General features: G+C 47.6%; 1 protein-coding gene across 1 annotated transcript in view; it reads right to left on the bottom strand.

The window, feature by feature from the left end:
- EFEMP1 (EGF containing fibulin extracellular matrix protein 1) overlaps positions 1–19,445 on the bottom strand; it is a 193,193-nt gene that overhangs the window by 38,931 nt on the left and 134,817 nt on the right. Inside the window, exon 8 of the mRNA XM_063918200.1 lies at positions 4,045–4,164. Within this exon, the coding sequence (XP_063774270.1) occupies positions 4,045–4,164 (120 nt within the window). The remainder of the gene's footprint in view (positions 1–4,044; positions 4,165–19,445) is intronic.

Here is a 19,445-nt window from a genome sequence, read left to right on the forward strand (position 1 = left end):
CCAGTGGTACTGCCGTATAAATCCAGTGATACTGCCTTATATGTCCAGTGGTACTGCCGTATAAATCCAGTCCAATGATTCTGCCATATAAGTCTAATGATACTGTGGTATATGTCCAGTGGTACTGCCGTATTTATCCAGTGATACTGCAGTATATGTTCAGTGATACTGCCATATAAATCCAGTGGTACTGTTGTATAAATCCAGTTCAGTGATATTGCCATATAGGTCCAGTGATACTTCTGTATATGTCCAGTGGTACTGACATGTAAATCCAGTGATACTGCTGTATATGTCTAATGGTACTGCCATGTAATTCCAGTGATACTGCCGAATATGTCCAGTGATACTGCCGTATATGTCCAATGATACTGCCATATATGTCCAGTGATACTACCCTATATGTTCAGTGATACTGTAGTATATGTCCAGTGGTACTGCCGTGTAATTCCAGTGATACTGCGGTATATGTCCAGTGGTACTGCCATATATTTCCAGTGATACTGCCGTATATGTCCAGTGGTACTGCCATATAAATCCAGTGATACTGCCGTATATGTCCACTGGTACTGCCATATAATTCCAGTGATACTGCCATATATGTCCAGTGGTACTGCCGTATAAGTCCAGTGATACTACCGTATAAATCCAGTCCGGATGTACTGCCGTATAAATCCAGTCCAGTGGTGCTGCCATATAAGTTTAGTTGTGCTGTCCTGTGCTGTATATTATTTACTCCAATTGAGGAGGTTATTAATATTTAATCCAAATGTATTTTACAGGGATTGCCCTGTGTGGTGTAGCTGTACGCTCTCCTCTGCTGCATTTTGTTATATAACTCCAGAAAAATAATGGAGAACAAAAATTTGGAGGATAAAATATGGAAAGATCAAGAACCATTTCCTACTATTGCTGCTGCTTTTGTTGCTGCTGGGAGTTGATCGTTATCCTAGAGGGGAAGTTGGAAGACCACTTGTACTACTTGAACTAAGCAAATGACTGTCCAATAGTCCTTTGCGAGGAAGATTAAATATGACAGCAGTAATTCTGTTGCAAAGTGGATAACTGAGGCCTTGACAGCTATGTTGGTGTTAGACGTGCATCCGGTATCCACCATTAGTGCAGTGGGTCTGCAGTACCAACCCTAGATGGGCCAGGTGTTTGTGCCGCGCACTTGTGTCGCTTAACTTGGTCATACAGCTACTCCCTTGCACCTCTTTTACTTCTTTGCATGATGTGCTGTTTGTGGACTAGTTTTTTACGTGCCAACCTATCTGGCACTGCAGTGCCACTCCTAGATGGGCCAGGTGTTTGTGCCGCACACTTGTGTCGCTTAGCTTAGTCATACAGCTACCTCATTGCACCTCTTTTACTTCTTTGCATGATGTGCTGTGTGGGGACTAGTTTTTTTTAGGTGCTATCCTGTTGGCCACTGCAGTGACACTCCTAGATGGGCCAGGTGTTTGTGCCGCCCACTTGTGTCGCTTAGCTTAGTCATACATCTACATCATTGCACCTCTTTTACTTCTTTGCAAGATGTGCTGTTTGGGCCTTGTTTTTTTTAAGTGCCATCCTCTCTGCCACTGCAGTGCCACTCCTAGATAGGCCAGGTGTTTGTGCCAGACACTTGTGTCGCTTAGCGTAGTCATACAGCTACCTCATTGCACCCCTTTTACTTCTTTGCATGATGTGCTGTTTGGGGACTAGTTTTTTTTAAGTGCCATCCTGTCTGCCACTGCAGTGCCACTCCTAGATGGGCCAGGTGTTTGTGCCACAGACTTGTGTCGCTTAGCTTAGTCATACAGCTACCTCGGTGCAACTTTTGGGTCTATAAACAATATTGTGAGGTGTGAGATGTTCAGAATGGACTGGAAATGAGTGGAAATGAATGTTATTGAGGTTAATAATACCGTAGGGTCAAAATTACCCCAAATTCTGTGATTTTAGCTATTTTTATGTTTTAAAAAAAAAAATCATCTAGATCCAAAACCAAAACCCGGAAGGGTGGTTTTGGCAAAACCAATCCAGATCCAAAACACGAGCAGGGATCCAGATCCAAAACCAAAACACAAACCACGAAAAGTGCCTGCTGCACATCTCTAGTTTAATAATATACAGTATATGCCCTTCCATGCCTTCAGCACTGCCAGGCCACCTGCGTTCACTTTCCCGGCTACACTTCTTACCCAAACAGATAACCTCACAATTTCAGTTTAACGGCATAAGTGACCCAGTAGCAACACATTTTTCTGTACCCAAGGATTCAGCATTATTGGCTAAACACAAAGTAAAATAATCACATCAGCAATCACTTTACTGTACATATAGACAGGCTCCTATCCTATGGGCTCCTATATTAAATGTACGGAATTTCTTATTGCCATGAATAGTGTTGATAAAAAATTCTAATTATCGGTTCTAAAACCAAATAATTGATAAATTGGCCCCTCTGAGAGTATAACAGCTATTATCACAATACTGATGGATGAATCATGGTTTATTATAGTTTTATTTGCATCTATAATTTTCATTTACCTAAATACAGTCATTGCAGATTTTTTAATGCTATTATAGTAAATGTGAAGTGATCCAGAATTGCTACATATGCTCCATAGCCTCCTGGGGGAAGAAACAACAGGGGCCGCATTAGCTTCACAACATGTGAAATCTGCACTCGTCATCAGTATGCGCCGCTGGCCTGGTGTTAGGTCCTGTTTCTAGAAACTGGCGTCCACTGGCTGTTTGCTGTTACATAAAGTAAGCTATTTACATATTTATTTGTCCTGATGAAGGTGCTATTAGATCAAAAGCTCTTGTACATTGACAGCTACTTGACGTCCAGTTATTTTTGTTCATGCAGTGAGTGCCATACCCAAAGTATGATATATGCGTATCTATGTGAGGGCACTGGGCTATGTTACTGATCTCCTTGGAGTATCCCTCACTGCTTTGCCCACCCCCAGTGGCGTCAGTACGGGGCTGCGGGCCAGACCCGGACCATGTATGACAGCTGTATTTATACAAGTATTACTAAATTTGTTTGAACTTAAGTGGTACGTTTTACTAAGGTGTGCGTTTCATAGAAATAAAGATTTCACCCATTACAACCAATCAGATTCTACTTCTCATTTATCTAGCACCTTCTAGAAGATAGTAGCTAGAATCTGATTGGTTGCTATGTGTAACATCTACACTACTATGAAACTGACACTTTAGTAAATATACCCCAATGTTTTGCATGATTACTTTGACAGCATGTACACTTTAATATAAATTGGAGAAGTACCTTAATCTGTCCAAATGAATATGTACCTTAAAATAAGTAAATAAATAACATGAGTTTAGATCTGCTTATACCCATGAGATGGTTGTATAGCATCAAAACTCTACGTTATGGTTAGGCAGTGGGAAACCTGCCTAACCATAACTTGCCTAACCTTCACTGATAAATAGGCCCCTAAGTAACAAAGGGCTACTCTTCTTTTGGAGAATGCTCAGGAGTTGGTGACCCCATGGTTCCGCTAAATGGTATGGTTTCCAGTTCATGTAACACTGAACCACCACACCTCAGACTTCAAAGTAGAAAAAAAGAAAAATGAAGTTTCCTCATTTGGAGATGGCAAAATTCCCCTTTGGATTTTGTAAGAGTACATTAGATACAGTGCTGTAACTAATGGTTGGCCAGGGGCGCTGGTCACGGAGACGCACTGGTCGAGGGTGAGCTGGATGAGGACGTACTCGGTCACAAACAAATTTTAACCACCCTGTGGGGCCATGGTTCCTGACTTTGAGTTTTCTCACGCTGTCTCCATCATGCTGTCCCACAGAAGTGTAGCATGTGCAATATCATCATAATGCTAAGCAAGTCCTTTATTTTGCCAGATTCTCCTGGACCTCTAGACACTCTACTGACTAGCTATAAGAATAATATGTGTACATTTTTTTTAAATGAATAATGAACACTGTGCACTATACAGAGATTTTACACTATGTTTGAGTATAATCCATACTTGAAAAAAAAAATCATTTAAAAATCATACAAACCTTGACATGATCGAGTTCCAACAAGTTGATAGCCTTCTGGGCACACACAGGAGAATCTTCCTGGTTCATTAACACATTGGTATTGGCACAAATAGTTGGATGTTCTGCATTCATCAATATCTGTTAAACAAGATGTTTGGAATAAAAAATATTTGAAATTAATTTGTATTTGCATGTTTATTTGACATAAAAAAATGCAAAAACACTAAAACATTTCACAGACTGATTTCTGTAAGCAACAACAATTAAAGCACAAAATAAATCCTTGAAAGAGTACAAAGACTACATGTACGCTACTAAATGGTCTGGGAATAGCAATCGACTAATTAAAGAGAATGCACACCTCTTCCCTTTGTTTGACGATCTCCCGGGTTTGGTCACACTATATTTTTCTTTTACCCTTTCTTCCTTCCCTCATCTTGTTCTTTCCTATCGATCTTCTGTTTTGTTACTTATGTTACTATGGGGTGGTATTCATGTGACCGCCGGTCAGCTGACCGACAGTCACATGACCTCCTCCACCAGCCAGATGGGTCACTGTCCCGATGGTCGGCATGCCGACCAACAGGGACTATTTCCACTCGTGGGTGTCCACGACACCCATAGAACGCAGGTCGCCACCGAGCCTGCAAGGGGCTTGCTGCACTCGCCCCTCCCCGCCGGGATCCCGGCGTCGGTATGCTGCCGGGATCCCGGCGTCGGTAAGCTGACCGGCGGTCAGGAGACCGCCGGTCAGCCGTACTACACCCTTACTATGATTACAGTCACTGTTTTGTCAAATAGTCAGATGGCGTTGTTATAATCCCATTAAGCACCCTATTGCACAATGTTATTATTCTGAAGTCAACCGCAAGTTTTTCTGCTTCTTATGCCTAATATACAATTGACGTTAGTTGTGTGACTTGTTGTTCTCTTGTATATTTGAATGTAATCTTTATTTTTTCCTAAATAAAAACAGATTATACAAAAAAAAAAAGCACAAAATATGTACACTGGGTCTGATTCAGATCTGGAAGGATCTGTGGCGCATTCACAAGACCCATACTGCAACATCTGGCACTACTGGCATTGCTGCTGCTGTAATCTCTGGTCCTCCGTTCCCCACTGCTTTCTGTTTGACAACAACAGCTGCCACCAAATATCATGGAGAGCAAGTGTCCTGGCTCCATTTCCACCAGCGAGAATGACTGTAAAGAAAAATACCTGGCACACAGGTTCTCCAAACTTGGATAGTAACGACAATTTCTCTGACGTCCTAGTAGATGCTGGGTACTCCGTAAGGACCATGGGGTATAGACGGGCTCCGCAGGAGACTGGGCACTCTTAAAAGAAAGATTAGGTACTATATCTGGTGTGCACTGGCTCCTCCCTCTATGCCCCTCCTCCAGACCTCAGTTAGTATCTGTGCCCGGCCAGAGCTGGATGCACCCTAGTGGCTCTCCTGAGCTTCCTAGAAAAGAAAGTATTTGTTAGGTTTTTTATTTTCAGTGAGATCTGCTGGCAACAGACTCACTGCTACGTGGGACTGAGGGGAGAGAAGCGAACCTACCTGCTTGCAGCTAGCTTGGGCTTCTAAGGCTACTGGACACCATTAGCTCCAGAGGGATCGAACACAGGCCCAGTCCTCGGTCGTCCGGTCCCGGAGCCGCGCCGCCGTCCCCCTTGCAGAGCCAGAAGAACGAAGAGAAGTTGAAAATCGGCGGCTGAAGACTCCGGTCTTCATTAAGGTAGCGCACAGCACTGCAGCTGTGCGCCATTGCTCCCTTAGCACACCACACACTCCGGTCACTGATGGGTGCAGGGCGCTGGGGGGGGGGCGCCCTGGGCAGCAATTAGATTACCTTCCTTGGCGAAAAGCACATAATACAGTCTGATAAACTGTATATGTGCATTAACCCCCGCCATTAAAGTACATAAAAGGACAGAAGCCCGCCGCTGAGGGGGCCGGGTCTTCTTCCTCAGCACACCGGCGCCATTTTCTCTTCACAGCTCAGCTGGAAGGAAGCTCCCCAGGCTCTCCCCTGCAGTATCCTGGTACACAAAGGGTAAAAAAGAGAGGGGGGGGAAACATAAATTTAGGCGCAAAACTGTGTATATAAGCTGCTATAGGGGAAAAATCACTCAGTATAGTGTACATCCCTGTATTATATAGCGCTGTGGTGTGTGCTGGCATACTCTCTCTCTGTCTTTCCAAAGGGCCTGGTGGGGGAACTGTCTTCAAATAGAGCATCCCCTGTGTGTGTGGTGTGTCGGTACGCGTGTGTCGACATGTCTGAGGTAAAAGGCTCCTCTAAGGAGGTGATAGAGCGGATAAGTGTGTGGGAGGGTGTCTCCGTCAACAACGCCGACACCTGTTTGGATATGTGTAAGTGCTGAGGTAAAATTATTGCACAAAAGGTTAGGGAACAGAAAGGAAATCTACCCTGGTCTGTCCCTATGTCACAGAGTCCTTCAGAGTCTCTCTATGCTCACTATCCAAAATAACAAAGTATCGACACGGAGTTTAACTCCACTGTCGACTACGATAATGCAAAGTTACAGCCAAGAGGGCTAAAAGATATTCAATATATGATTATTGGAATAAAAGATGATTTGCATATCACTGATGACTCATCTGTCCCTGACACGAGAGTACACATGTTAAGGGGAAGAATGCTGAGGTAAATTTCCCTCCTCTCATGAGGAAAAAGAGCGGGAATCTCCAGACAAGAGACGGCAGCTTCCCACAAGAGAATTCTCAGGCTGTATCCTTTCCCCACTAGGGCCAGGATGTGTTGAGAATCTTCCCCTTGGGTGTCCTGTTTGCACTAGCTATTCTCAGGGATCCTGCAGATAGTGTGCACATTCTAGTATACTACCCAGACCGGCGATTGTGTCGGCATGGGTTTATAGCGCTGTGGCAGCGTGGACAGGTACCTTATCAGCAGAGATTGAGACCCTAGTATGCATATAAATATTTTAAGATGCTGTCTTAAGTGATAGATATATAATTATAAAGCATGCCCAAAGGGACATGAGTATACTGGGTCCTAGAGACAAAAGCTATGTCGATTTCTGCTTGACGTGTCCTGTAGAATATACATTGGACAGATGATGCCGACTTAAGAGGCATATGGAAGGCTGAGGATTGTGTGGAGAAAGGTTCTCGGGCCTGGTCTCCACAGCTATAGCTGGTAATTCTGATATTTTGCCTTATATTCCTGCACAGCCTAGGAAAGCACGACATTATTAAATGCAGCTTTTCGAATAAAGAAACAAAGTCTGAGGTGCGTCCTTTCTTGTCAGAGCCGGGGGCAGAGGAAAGAAGCTGTACAACACAGCTAGTCCCCAGGAACAGAAGTCCTCCCCGGCCTCTACAAAAATCCACCGCATGTCGCTGGGGCTCCACAGGCGGAGCTAGGCCCGGTGGGGACACGCCTTCGTAAGTTCAGCCACAAGTGGGTTCACTCCCTGTTAGATCCCTGGGCAATAGAAATTGTATCGCAGGGATACAGGCTGGACTGTGAGAAGATGCCCCCTCACCGAGGACCCGGCGGGCTTCCCCCCAAGAGAGGGAGCCAGTGTTAACTGCAATTCGTAAATTGTATCTTCAACAGGTGGTGGTCAAGGGTCCCCTCCTTCAACAAGAGGGTGTTATTATTCGACCATGTTATAATCCCGAAACCAGACGGTTCGGTTAGACCCATATTGAATTAAAATCCCTGAACATATACCTGAAAAGGTTCAGGTTCAAGATGGAATCGCTAAGAGCGGTCATTGCAAGCCTGAAAGGAATCGGGACATAAGGGATGCATACCTTCGTGTCCCCATTTATCCACCTCATCAGGCGTACCTCAGAATTGCGGTACGGGATTGTCATTACCAATTTCACCAAGGTAATGGCGGATATGATGGTGCTCCTGCGGAAGCAAGGTGTCACTATTATCACATACTTGGATGATCTCCTCATAAAAGTGAGATCAAGAGAGCAGTTGCTGGACAGCGTATCACCTTCTCTGGAAGTGAAACGGCAACACGACTGGATTCTATATATTCCGAAGTCGCAGTTGGTTCCTACAGCTCATCTGCCTCGCCTAGGCATGATCCTAGACACAGACCAGAAGAGGGTTTATCTCCCGATAGAGAGAGCTCAGGAGCTCATGACACTGGTCAGGAATCTATTGAAAACCAAAACAGGTGTCAGTGCATCACTGCACTCGAGTCCTGGGAAGGATGATGGCATCATACGAGGCCATCCCCTTCGGCTGGTTCCATGCACGGACAATGGAACTTACTGGACAAGTGGTCCGGATCACATCTTCAGATGCATCGGTTAATCACCCTATCCCCCAGGGCCAGGGTGTCTCTCCTGTGGTGGCTGCGGAGTGCTCACCTTCTCGAGGGCCGCAGATTCGGCATTCAGGACTGGGTCCTGGTGACCACGGATGCAAGCCTCCGAGGGTGGGGGGCAGTTACACAGGGAAGAAAATTCCAAGGTTTGTGGTCAAGCCAACAGACTTGCCTTCACATCAATATCCTGGAACTAAGGGCCATATACAACGCCCTAAGTCAAGCGGAGTTCCTGCTTCGCGACCAACCGGTTCTGATCCAGTCAGACCGCAGGGGCTCATGTAAACCGCCAGGGCGGCACAAGGAGCAGGGTGGCGAGGGTAGAAGCCACCTGAATTCTTTGCTGGGCGGAGAATCAAGTAAGCGCACTGTCAGCAGTGTTCATTCCGGGAGTGGACACGACCTCCACCCGGGAAAGTGGTGACTTCATCAGGAAGTGTTCACGCAGTTTTGCAAATTGATGGAAACTGCCTCAGGTGGACTACATGGCGTCCCACCTCAATAAAAAGATAAAAAAAGGTTTTACGCTGGGTCAAGGGACTCTCAGGCGATAGCTGTGGTCGCACTAGTAACACCGTGGGTGTTCCAGTCGGTCTATATATTCCCTCCTCTTCCTCTCAGACCCAAGGGCTGAGAATTGTAATAAACGGAGGAGTGTGAACAATATTCTTTGCTCCGGATTGGCCAAGAAGGACTCTGTACCCGGAACTGCAAGAAATGCTCTCTGAGGACCCATGGCCTCTGCCTCTCAGTCAGGACATGTTGCAACAGGGACCCTGTCTGATCCAAGACTTACCGCGGCTGCGTTGGACGGCATGGCGGTTGAACGCCGGATCCTAGAGGAAAAGGGCATTCCGGATGCAGTTATTCCTACGCTGATAAAGGCTAGGAAAGACGTGACAGCAAGACTTTTTCACTGTATATGGCGAAAATAGGTTGCTTGGTGTGTGGCCGGGAAGGCCCTACAGAGGAATTCCAGGGGGGTCGATTCCTGCACTTCCTACAGTCAGGAGTGACTATGGGCCTAAAATTAGGATCCATAAAGGCCAAGATTTCGGCCCTATCCCTTTTTCTCTCAAAAAGAACTGGCTTCACTGCCTGAAGTTCGGACGTTGTTACAGGGGTGCTGCATATTCAGCCCCTTTTGTGCCTCCAGTGGCACCTTGGGATCTTAACGTGTGTTGGATTCCTAAAATTCCACTGGTTTGAGCCACTTAAGACTGTGGAGCTAAAATATCTCACGTGGAAAGTGGTCATGCTTTTGGCCTTAGCTTGGACTAGGCGTGTGTCAGAATTGGCGGCTTTGTCATGTAAAAGCCCATATCTGATCTTCCATATGGAAAGGGCAGAATGGAGGACTCGTCCCCAATTTCTCCCTAAGGTGGTATCATCGTTTCATTTGAACCAACCTATTGTGGTGCCTGCGGCTACTAGGGACTTGGAGGATTCCAAGTTGCTGGACGTAGTCCGGGCCCTGAAACTTTGTTTCCAGGACGGCTAGAGTCAGAAAAACTGACTCGCTATTTATCCTGCATGCACCCAACAAGCTGGGTGCTCCTGCTTCAAAGCAGACTATTGCTCGCTGGATCTGTAGCACGATTCAGCTTGCACATTCTGCGGCTGGACTGCCGCATCCTAAATCAGTAAAAGCCCATTCCACGAGGAAGGTGGGCTCTTCTTGGGCGGCTGCCCGAGGGGTCTCGGCTTTACAACTTTGCAGAGCTGCTACTTGGTCGGGTTCAAACACTTTTGCAAAATTCTACAAGTTTGATACCCTGGCTGAGGAGGACCTTGAGTTTGCTCATTCGGTGCTGCAGAGTCATCCGCTCTCTCCCGCCCGTTTGGGAGCTTTGGTATAATCCCCATGGTCCTTACGGAGTACCCAGCATCCACTAGGACGTCAGAGAAAATAAGAATTTACTCACCGGTAATTCTATTTCTCGTAGTCCGTAGTGGATGCTGGGAGCCCGTCCCACGTGCGGACTCTCTGCAATACATGTATATAGTTATTGCTTAACTAAAGGGTTATTGTATGAGCCATCTGTTGAGAGAGGCTCAGTTATTGTTCATACTGTTAACTGGGTATAGTTATCACGAGTTGTACGGTGTGATTGGTGTGGCTGGTATGAGTCTTACCCTGGATTCCAAATCCTTTCCTAGTAATGTCAGCTCTTCCGGGCACAGTTTCCCTAACTGAGGTCTGGAGGAGGGGCATAGAGGGAGGAGCCAGTGCACACCAGATATAGTACCTAATCTTTCTTTTAAGAGTGCCCAGTCTCCTGCGGAGCCCGTCTATACCCCATGGTCCTTACGGAGTACCCAGCATCCACTACGGACTACGAGAAATAGAATTACCGGTGAGTAAATTCTTATTTATTTCCATGTAGCACATAAAAAAAACACAAAAAAAAAATAAGATTTTACTCACCGGTAAATCTATTTCTCGTAGTCCGTAGTGGATGCTGGGACTCCGTAAGGACCATGGGGATTAGCGGCTCCGCAGGAGACTGGGCACAACTAAAGAAAGCTTTAGGACTACCTGGTGTGCACTGGCTCCTCCCCCTATGACCCTCCTCCAGACCTCAGTTAGGATACTGTGCCCGGAAGAGCTGACACAATAAGGAAGGATTTTGAATCCTGGGTAAGACTCATACCAGCCACACCAATCACACCGTATAACTCGTGATACTATACCCAGTTAACAGTATGAAATATAACTGACCCTCTCAACAGATGGCTCAACAATAACCCTTTAGTTAGGCAATAACTATAAACAAGTATGGTAGCCAATACGCACTTGGGATGGGCGCCCAGCATCCACTACGGACTACGAGAAATAGATTTACCGGTGAGTAAAATCTTATTTTCTCTGACGTCCTAAGTGGATGCTGGGACTCCGTAAGGACCATGGGGATTATACCAAAGCTCCCAAACGGGCGGGAGAGTGCGGATGACTCTGCAGCACTGAATGAGCAAACTCTAGGTCCTCCTCAGCCAGGGTATCAAACTTGTAGACTCTTACAAAAATGTTTTAACCCGACCAAGTAACAGCTCGGCAAAGTTGTAAAGCCGAGACCCCTCGGGAAGCCGCCCAAGAAGAGCCCACTTTCCTCGTGGAATGGGCTTTTACAGAATTAGGGTGCGGCAGTCCAGCCGCAGAATGTGCAAGTTGAATCGTGCTACAGATCCAGCGAGCAATCGTCTGCTTAGAAGCAGGAGCACCCAGCTTGTTGGGTGCATACAGGAGAAATAGCGAGTCAGTTTTCCTGACTCCAGCTGTCCTGGAAACATATACTTTTCAGGGCCCTGACTACATCAAGTAACTTGGAATCCTCCAAGTCCCAAGTAGCCGCAGGCACCACAATAGGTTGGTTCACATTAAAAAATTATACCACCTTAGGAAGGAATTGGGAACGAGTCCTCAATTCCGCCTTATCCATATAAAATATAGATAAGGGCTTTTGTATGACAAAGCCGACAATTCTGATACACGCCTGGCCAACGCCAAGGCCCACAGAATGACCACTTTCCACGTGAGGTATTATAGCTCCACGGATTTAAGTGTCTCAACCCAATGCGACTTCAGGAAATCCAACACCACGTTGAGATCCCACGGTGCCACTGGAGGCACAAACGGGGGCTGACTATGCAGCACTCCCTTAACAAAAGTCTGAACTTCAGGCAGTGAAGCCAGTTCAATTTTGGAAGAAAATCGATAGAGCCGAAATCTGGACCTTAATGGAACCCAATTTTAGGCCCATAGTAACCTCTGACTGTAGGAAGTGCAGAAATCGACCTAGCTGAAATTTCTCCTTTGGGGTCTTCATGGCCTCACAGTACGCAACATATTTCCGCCATATGCGGTGATAATGGTTTGCGTTCACTTCTTTCCTAGCTTCAAATAGCGTAGGGATAACTTCCTCCGGAATTCCCTTTTCCTTCAGGATCCGGCGTTCAACCGCCATGCCGTCAACGCAGCCGCGGTACGTCTTGGAACAGACAGGCCCCCTGCTGCAGCAGGTCCTGTCTGAGCGGCAGAGGCCATGGGTCCTCTGAGATCATTTCTTGGAGTTCTGGTTACCAAGCTCTTCTTGGCCAACCCGGAACAATGAGTATAGTTCTTACTCCTCTCCTTCTTATTATTCTCATTACCCTGGGTAAGAGAGGCAGAGAAGGGAACACATACACCGACTGGTACACCCACGGTGTTACCAGAGCGTCCACAGCTATCGCCTGAGGGTCCTTGACCTGGCACAATATCTTTGTAACTTTTAGTTGAGGCGGGACGCCATCATGTCCACCTATGGCCTTTCCCAACGGTGTACAATCATTTGGAAGACTTCTGGATGAAGTCCCCACTCTCCCGGGTGGAGGTTTCTTAGTTGTCCACTTCGGGAATGAACACTGCTGACAGTGCTAACACATGATTTTCCGCCCATCGGAGAATCCTTGTGGCTTCTGCCTTCGCCATCCTGCTTCTTGTGCCGCCCTGTTGGTTTACATGAGCGACCGCCGTGATGTTGTCTGACTGGATCAGCACCGGCCGGTGTTTAAGCAGGGGTCTAGCCTGACTTAGGGCATTGTAAATGGCCCTCAGTTCCAGAATATTTATGTGTAGGGAAGTCTCCTGACTTTTCCATAGCCTTGGAAGTTCCTTCCCTGTGTGACTGCCCCCCAGCCTCGAAGGCTGGCATCCGTGGTCACCAGGGCCCAGTCCAGTATGCCGAATCTGCGGCCCCCTAGAAGATGAGCACTCTGCAGCCACCACAACAGCGACACCCTGACTCTTGGAGACAGGGATATCCGCCGATGCATCTGAAGATGCGACCCGGACCACTTGTCCAACAGATCCCACTGGAAAATCCTTGCATGGGACCTGGCGAATGGAATTTCTTCGTAAGAAGCTACCATCTTTCCCAGGGCTCGCGTGCATTGATGCACTGACACCTGTATACGTATTAGGAGGTCTCTGTCTAGAGACAACAACTCCTTGGACTTCTCCTCCGGGAGAAACCCTTTTTATCCTGTTCTGTGTCCAGAACCATACCCAGGAACAGTCGTAGGAACCAGCTGCGACTTTGGAATATTCAGAATCCAGCCGTGCTGTTGTAGCACTTCCCGAGATAGTGCTACTCCGACGAACAACTGCTCCCTGGACCTCGCCTTTATAAGGAGATCGTTCAAGTACGGGATAATTATTTCGGCCATTACCTTGGTAAATACCTCGGTGCCGGGGACAGACCAACGGCAATGTCTGGAATTGGTCATGACAATCCTGTACCACAATATTGAGGTACTCCTGGTGAAGAGGGTAAATAGGGACATGCAGTTAATCATCCTTGATTTCCAGTGATACCATGAAATTCTCCAGGCTTGCAATAATCGCCCTGAGCGATTCCATTTTGAACTTGAACCTTCGTATATAAGTGTTCAAGGCTTTCAATTTTAGAATGGGTCTCACCGAACCGTCTGGTTTCGGTACCACAACATTTTGGAATAGTAACCCCGGCCTTGTTGAAGGAGGGGTACCTTGCTTTCACCTGCTGGAAGTACAGCTTGTGAATTGCCGCCAGTACTACCTTTCTCCGAGGGCAGCCGGCAAGGCTGATGTGAGGTAACGGCGAGGGTGAGTCACCTCGAACTCCAGCCTGTATCCCTGTGATACTATTTGCAGAACCTAGAGATCCACCTGTGGGCAAGCCCACTGGTCCCTGAAGTTCCCGAGACGCGCCCCTACCGCACCTGTCTCCACCTGTGGAGCACCAGCGTCATGCGGTGGACTCAGAGGAAGCGGGGGAAGATTTTTGATCCTCGGAATTTTTTCCTTCTTCCCTTGTCTCTGTGCAGAAAGGAAGCGCCTTTGACCCGCTTGCTTTTCTGAAGCCGAAAGGACTGTACCTGAAAATACGGTGCTTTCTTAGGCTGTGAGGAAACCTGAGGTAAAAATTTTTCTTCCCAGCTGTTGCTGTGGATACGAGGTCCCAGAGACCATCCCCAAACAATTCCTCACCCTTATAAGGCAGAATCTCCATGTGCCTTTTACAGGCAGCATCACCTGTCCACTGCCGGGTTTCTAATACCCTCTTGGCAGAATGGACATTGCATTAATTCTGGATGCCAGCCGGCAAATATCCCTCTATGCATCCTTTATATATAAGACAACGTCTTAAATATGCTCAATGTTAGCAAAATATTATCCCTGTCTTAGCGTATTAATATTATCTGACAGGGTATCAGACCACGCTGCAGCAGCCCTATTTATGCTGAGGCAATTGCAGGTCTCAGTATATAACCTGAGTGTGTAAATACAGACTTCAGGATCGCCTCCTGCTTTTTATCAGCAGGTTCCTTCAAGGTGGCCATATCCTAAGACGGCAGTGCCACCTTTTGACAAACGTGTGAGCGCCTTATCCACCCTAAGGGATATCTCCCAACGTGACCTATCCTCTGGCGGGAAAGGGTACGCCATCAGTAACTTTTTAGAAATTACCAGTTTCTTATCGGGGGAAACCACGCTTCTTTACACACTTCATTCATTCATCTGATGGGGGAACAAAACACTGGCTGCTTTTTCTCCCCAAAAATAAAACCCCTTTTATGTGGTACTTGGGTTCATGTCAGAAATGCGTAACACATTTTTCATTGCCGAGATCATGTAACGGATGTTCCTAGTGGATTGTGTATATGTCTCAACCTCGTCGCCACTGGAGTCAGACTCCGTGTCGACATCTGTGTCTGCCATCTGAGGTAACGGGCGTTTTTTGAGCCCCTGATGGCCTTTGAGACGCCTGGGCAGGCGCGGGCTGAGAAGCCGGCTGTCCCACAGCTGTTACGTCATCCAGCCTTTTATGTAAGGAGTTGACACTGTCGGTTAATACCTTCCACCTATCCATCCACTCTGGTGTCGGCCCCACAGGGGGCGACATCCCATTTATCGGCCTCTGCTCCGCCTCCACGTAACCTTCCTCATCCAACATGTCGACACAGCCGTACTGACACACCGCACACACACAGGGAATGCTCTGACTGAGTACAGGACCCCACAAAGTCCTTTGGGGAGACAGAGAGAGAGTATGCCAGCACACACCAGAGCGCTATATAATGCAGGGATTAACACTATAACTGAGTGATTTTTCCCCAAATAGCTGCTTGTATACATATATTGCGCCTAAATTTAGTGCCCCCCCCCCCCCCCTCTCTTTTTAACCCTTTGAGCCTGAAAACTACAGGGGAGAGCCTGGGGAGCTGTCTTCCAGCTGCACTGTGAAGAGAAAATGGCGCCAGTGTGCTGAGGGAGAAGCCCCGCCCCTTTTCCAACTGACTTTCTCCCGCTTTTTCTGGAATACTGGCAGGGGTAATTTTACATCTATATAGCCTCTAGGACTATATATGATGTAGATTTGCCAGCCAAGGTGTCATATATTGCCCTCAGGGCGCCCCCCCCAGCGCCCTGCACCCATCAGTGACCGGAGTGTGAGGTGTGCATGAGGAGCAATGGCGCACAGCTGCAGTGCTGTGCACTACCTTGGTGAAGACCGAAGTCTTCTGCCGCCGATTTTCCGGACTCTTCATGCTTCTGGCTCTGTAAGGGGGACGGCGGCGCGGCTCCGGGAACGAACACCAAGGTCGGGTCCTGCGGTCAATCCCTCTGGAGCTAATGGTGTCCAGTAGCCTAAGAAGCCCAAACTACCACCTGTTAGGTAGGTTCGCTTCTTCTCCCCTTAGTCCCTCGCTGCAGTGAGTCTGTTGCCAGCAGATCTCACTGTAAAATAAAAAACCTAAATATACTTTCTTTCTAGGAGCTCAGGAGAGCCCCTAGTGTGCATCCAGCTCAGCCGGGCACAAGAATCTAACTGAGGTCTGGAGGAGGGTCATAGGGGGAGGAGCCAGTGCACACCAGGTAGTCCTAAAGCTTTCTTTAGTTGTGCCCAGTCTCCTGCGGAGCCGCTAATCCCCATGGTCCTTACGGAGTCCCAGCATCCACTTAGGACGTCAGAGAAAAACACAAGAACTTTCTAAAACTAGAAGAGAAAGCTAAGTTGGGATCAATGTTTTAAGAGTTTTAGTCACTGGTTCAATGATTCGTGTCTCCGCTTTACGCTGTCTCACCTCATTCCAACAGTGATGTGCCACCTGCAGCTGAACGTATACCAGTCACCAGTGTCTGCATTATTATTTATAGTGGCTCACTTTTCCCACCAGCAGCTACAACTGTTATCCTCCTACCATATGTATCAGGTGTTTCCAACACATCTTAGAATGTAAGCTGATTTGGTTGGGCTATCTTTACCTTCTGCTTCATGTCTTTTTATGTACTGTAATTTGTGTTGTGATACACCTATTGTACAGTGCTGCAGAATATGTCATATATTATATACTTATAATAAAATAATAATGAATATTCACGACACTGGAACTTAATAAGTTAACAGGTGCTGCTATAGAAGGGATTTATATATATATTGTTGTCAGGTAGGCAAAAAAAAAAGGAATGTTTATATGATTAATCTGTTTCTGAACTATTTCAATTTATTTCATTGCAAGGGGGCAACTTGCTCAATTATACTAATTCTTTTTGCGGACACAGCAGACAGGCTTTTATAGAACAGACTCTATACTATGAGCTACTATGTTGGGTATTGCATTTTTACAACTGCCAGACATTGCTGAAGGCTTACTTTGACTATAACGCCTTAGTTCCCATTTTGAAGACCATGATATACAGTAAGTGTCGCTTTGATGACTGCATACCAGGGCCGGCTCGAGGCATGTTCGATTCGAGCGGCCGCGCAGGGCGCCACCCTTAAAGGGCGCCGCCATGTCGGAGCCCGGAGCCGGCCCTGATCTCCCCTGCTGTCCTCCCGCTGTGTGCGCTATGCGGCGCCGGCGTCTGATGTCAGACACCGGCGCCGTCACAGTTCTGTGTCAGACAGCGGCGCGCACAGCAGCACTCCCCCTCCCTCGGCACAGCAGGTACTGGGGGGCCTGGGGGCATATGTGGCACTGTGGGGGGCATTTATCTGGCACTGTGGGGGGGGGGGGGGGCATTTATCTGGCACTGTGGGGGCATTTATCTGTGCACTGTGAGGGGGCATTAATGTATCTGGCACTGTGGGGGCATTTCTGGCACTGTGGGGTCATGTATCTATCTGGGACTGTGGGGGCATATCTGGCACTGGGGGGGGGGGCATTAATGTATCTGGCACTGTGGGGGACATTTATCTGGCACTGTGGGGGCATTTATCTGTGCACTGTGAGGGGGCATTAATGTATCTGGCACTGTGGGGGCATTTCTGGCACTGTGGAGTCATGTATCTATCTGGGACTGTGGGGGCATATCTAGTACTGGGGGGGGCATTAATGTATCTGGCACTGTGGGGGACATTTATCTGGCACTGTGGGGGGCATTTATCTGGCACTGTGGGGGGCATTTATCTGGCACTGTGGGGGGGCATTAATGTATCTGGCACTGTGGGGGGCATTTATCTGGCACTGTGGGGGCATTTATCTGTGCACTGTGAGGGGGCATTAATGTATCTGGCACTGTGGGGTCATGTATCTATCTGGGTCTGTGGGGGCATATCTGGCACTGGGGGGGGGGCATTGATGTATCTGGCACTGTGGTGGCATTTATCTGGCACTGTGAGGGGGCATTAATGTATCTGGCACTGGGGGGGCATTTATCTGGCACTGTGAAGGGGCATTAATGTATCTGGCACTGTGGGGTCATTTATCTATCTGGGACTGTGGGGGCATATCTGGCACTGTGGGGGGCATTTATATATCTGGCACTGTGGGGGGTATTTATGTATCTGGCACTGTGGGGGCATTTATATATCTGGCACTGTGGGGGGCATTTATGTATCTGGCACTGTGGGGGCAATTATGTTTCTCGCACTGCTGGGGGGGCATGTCATGTGCATTTGGCACTGCTGGGGGGCATGTCATGTGCATCTGGCACGGCTGGGGGGCATGTCGTGTCTAGCTGGCACGGCTGGGGGGCATATCATGTAGTGTTCCCATGTCTCAGTGCAATACCTGGCGCAAAGTGTCTAACGTGCTCTGCCTGGCGCAAAGTGTCTAACGTGCTCTGCCTGGCGCAAAGTGTCTAACGTGCTCTGCCTGGTGCAAAGTGTCTAACGTGCTCTGCCTGGCACAAAGTGTCTTAACGTGCTCTACCTGTCGCAGTGTGTATAGGAGGTTCTACCTGGTGCAATGTGTATTAGCTGCACTACTGTGTGGTGTAATGCGAATTGCCACTATTATGTGGCCGCGCCCCTTCCCCACGAAGCAACGGCCCTAAATTTTTGATGCGCGCCTTCGGCGCGCAAGGTCCGTGATTTTGAACTGGGCAACAAGCATTACAGTATGTAGATAATTTTTCCCTTCTAACTTAAATATGTGCCCTCCCAAATGCAAAATGTGCCCTCCCCGTGATCAGCACCCCTGCCCTAAAAAAATCCTAGAGTGAACACTATCATGTGTAGCTGGCACTGCTGGGGGGCATATCATGTGTAGCTGGCACTGCAGCAGGGCATGTCCTGTCTATCTGGCACTGCTGGGGGGTATATCATGTCAATCTGGCACTGCTGGGGGGCATGTCGTGTAGCTGGCACTGCTGGGGGCATGTTATGTGTAGCTGGCACTGCTGCGGGGCATGTCATGTCTATCTGGCACTGCACTACTGTAGACATTATGTGTAGCTGGCACTATACTGGAGACATTGTGTGTAAGGAACACTACTGTAGCTGTTATGTGTAATGCTGCTAATTGTGTGCGTAGAGGGGGTGTGAAAATATATTTATTTATTTATAGTGTGATAATATGAAGTTGTGAGGCCCGCCCACTTTTTCAGAGGCCCCGCCCACTTTCCGGGAGCCCGTAGGGGGCGCTTTTACATTTTCTCGCACAGGGTGCTAGTAGGCCTGGAGCCGGCCCTGCTGCATACACTACTTTGTGGTATCCATTTGCATATCCTATATTATATCAACTTTTCAAAGTAATAGACAAGGCAAAAATTGTCTTCTCTTTAATGGGAGATTTATCAAACCTTATAAAAAGGACAAAAGGAG

Source organism: Pseudophryne corroboree, chromosome 4, assembly GCF_028390025.1.
Source record: "Pseudophryne corroboree isolate aPseCor3 chromosome 4, aPseCor3.hap2, whole genome shotgun sequence".
NCBI lineage: Eukaryota > Metazoa > Chordata > Amphibia > Anura > Myobatrachidae > Pseudophryne > Pseudophryne corroboree.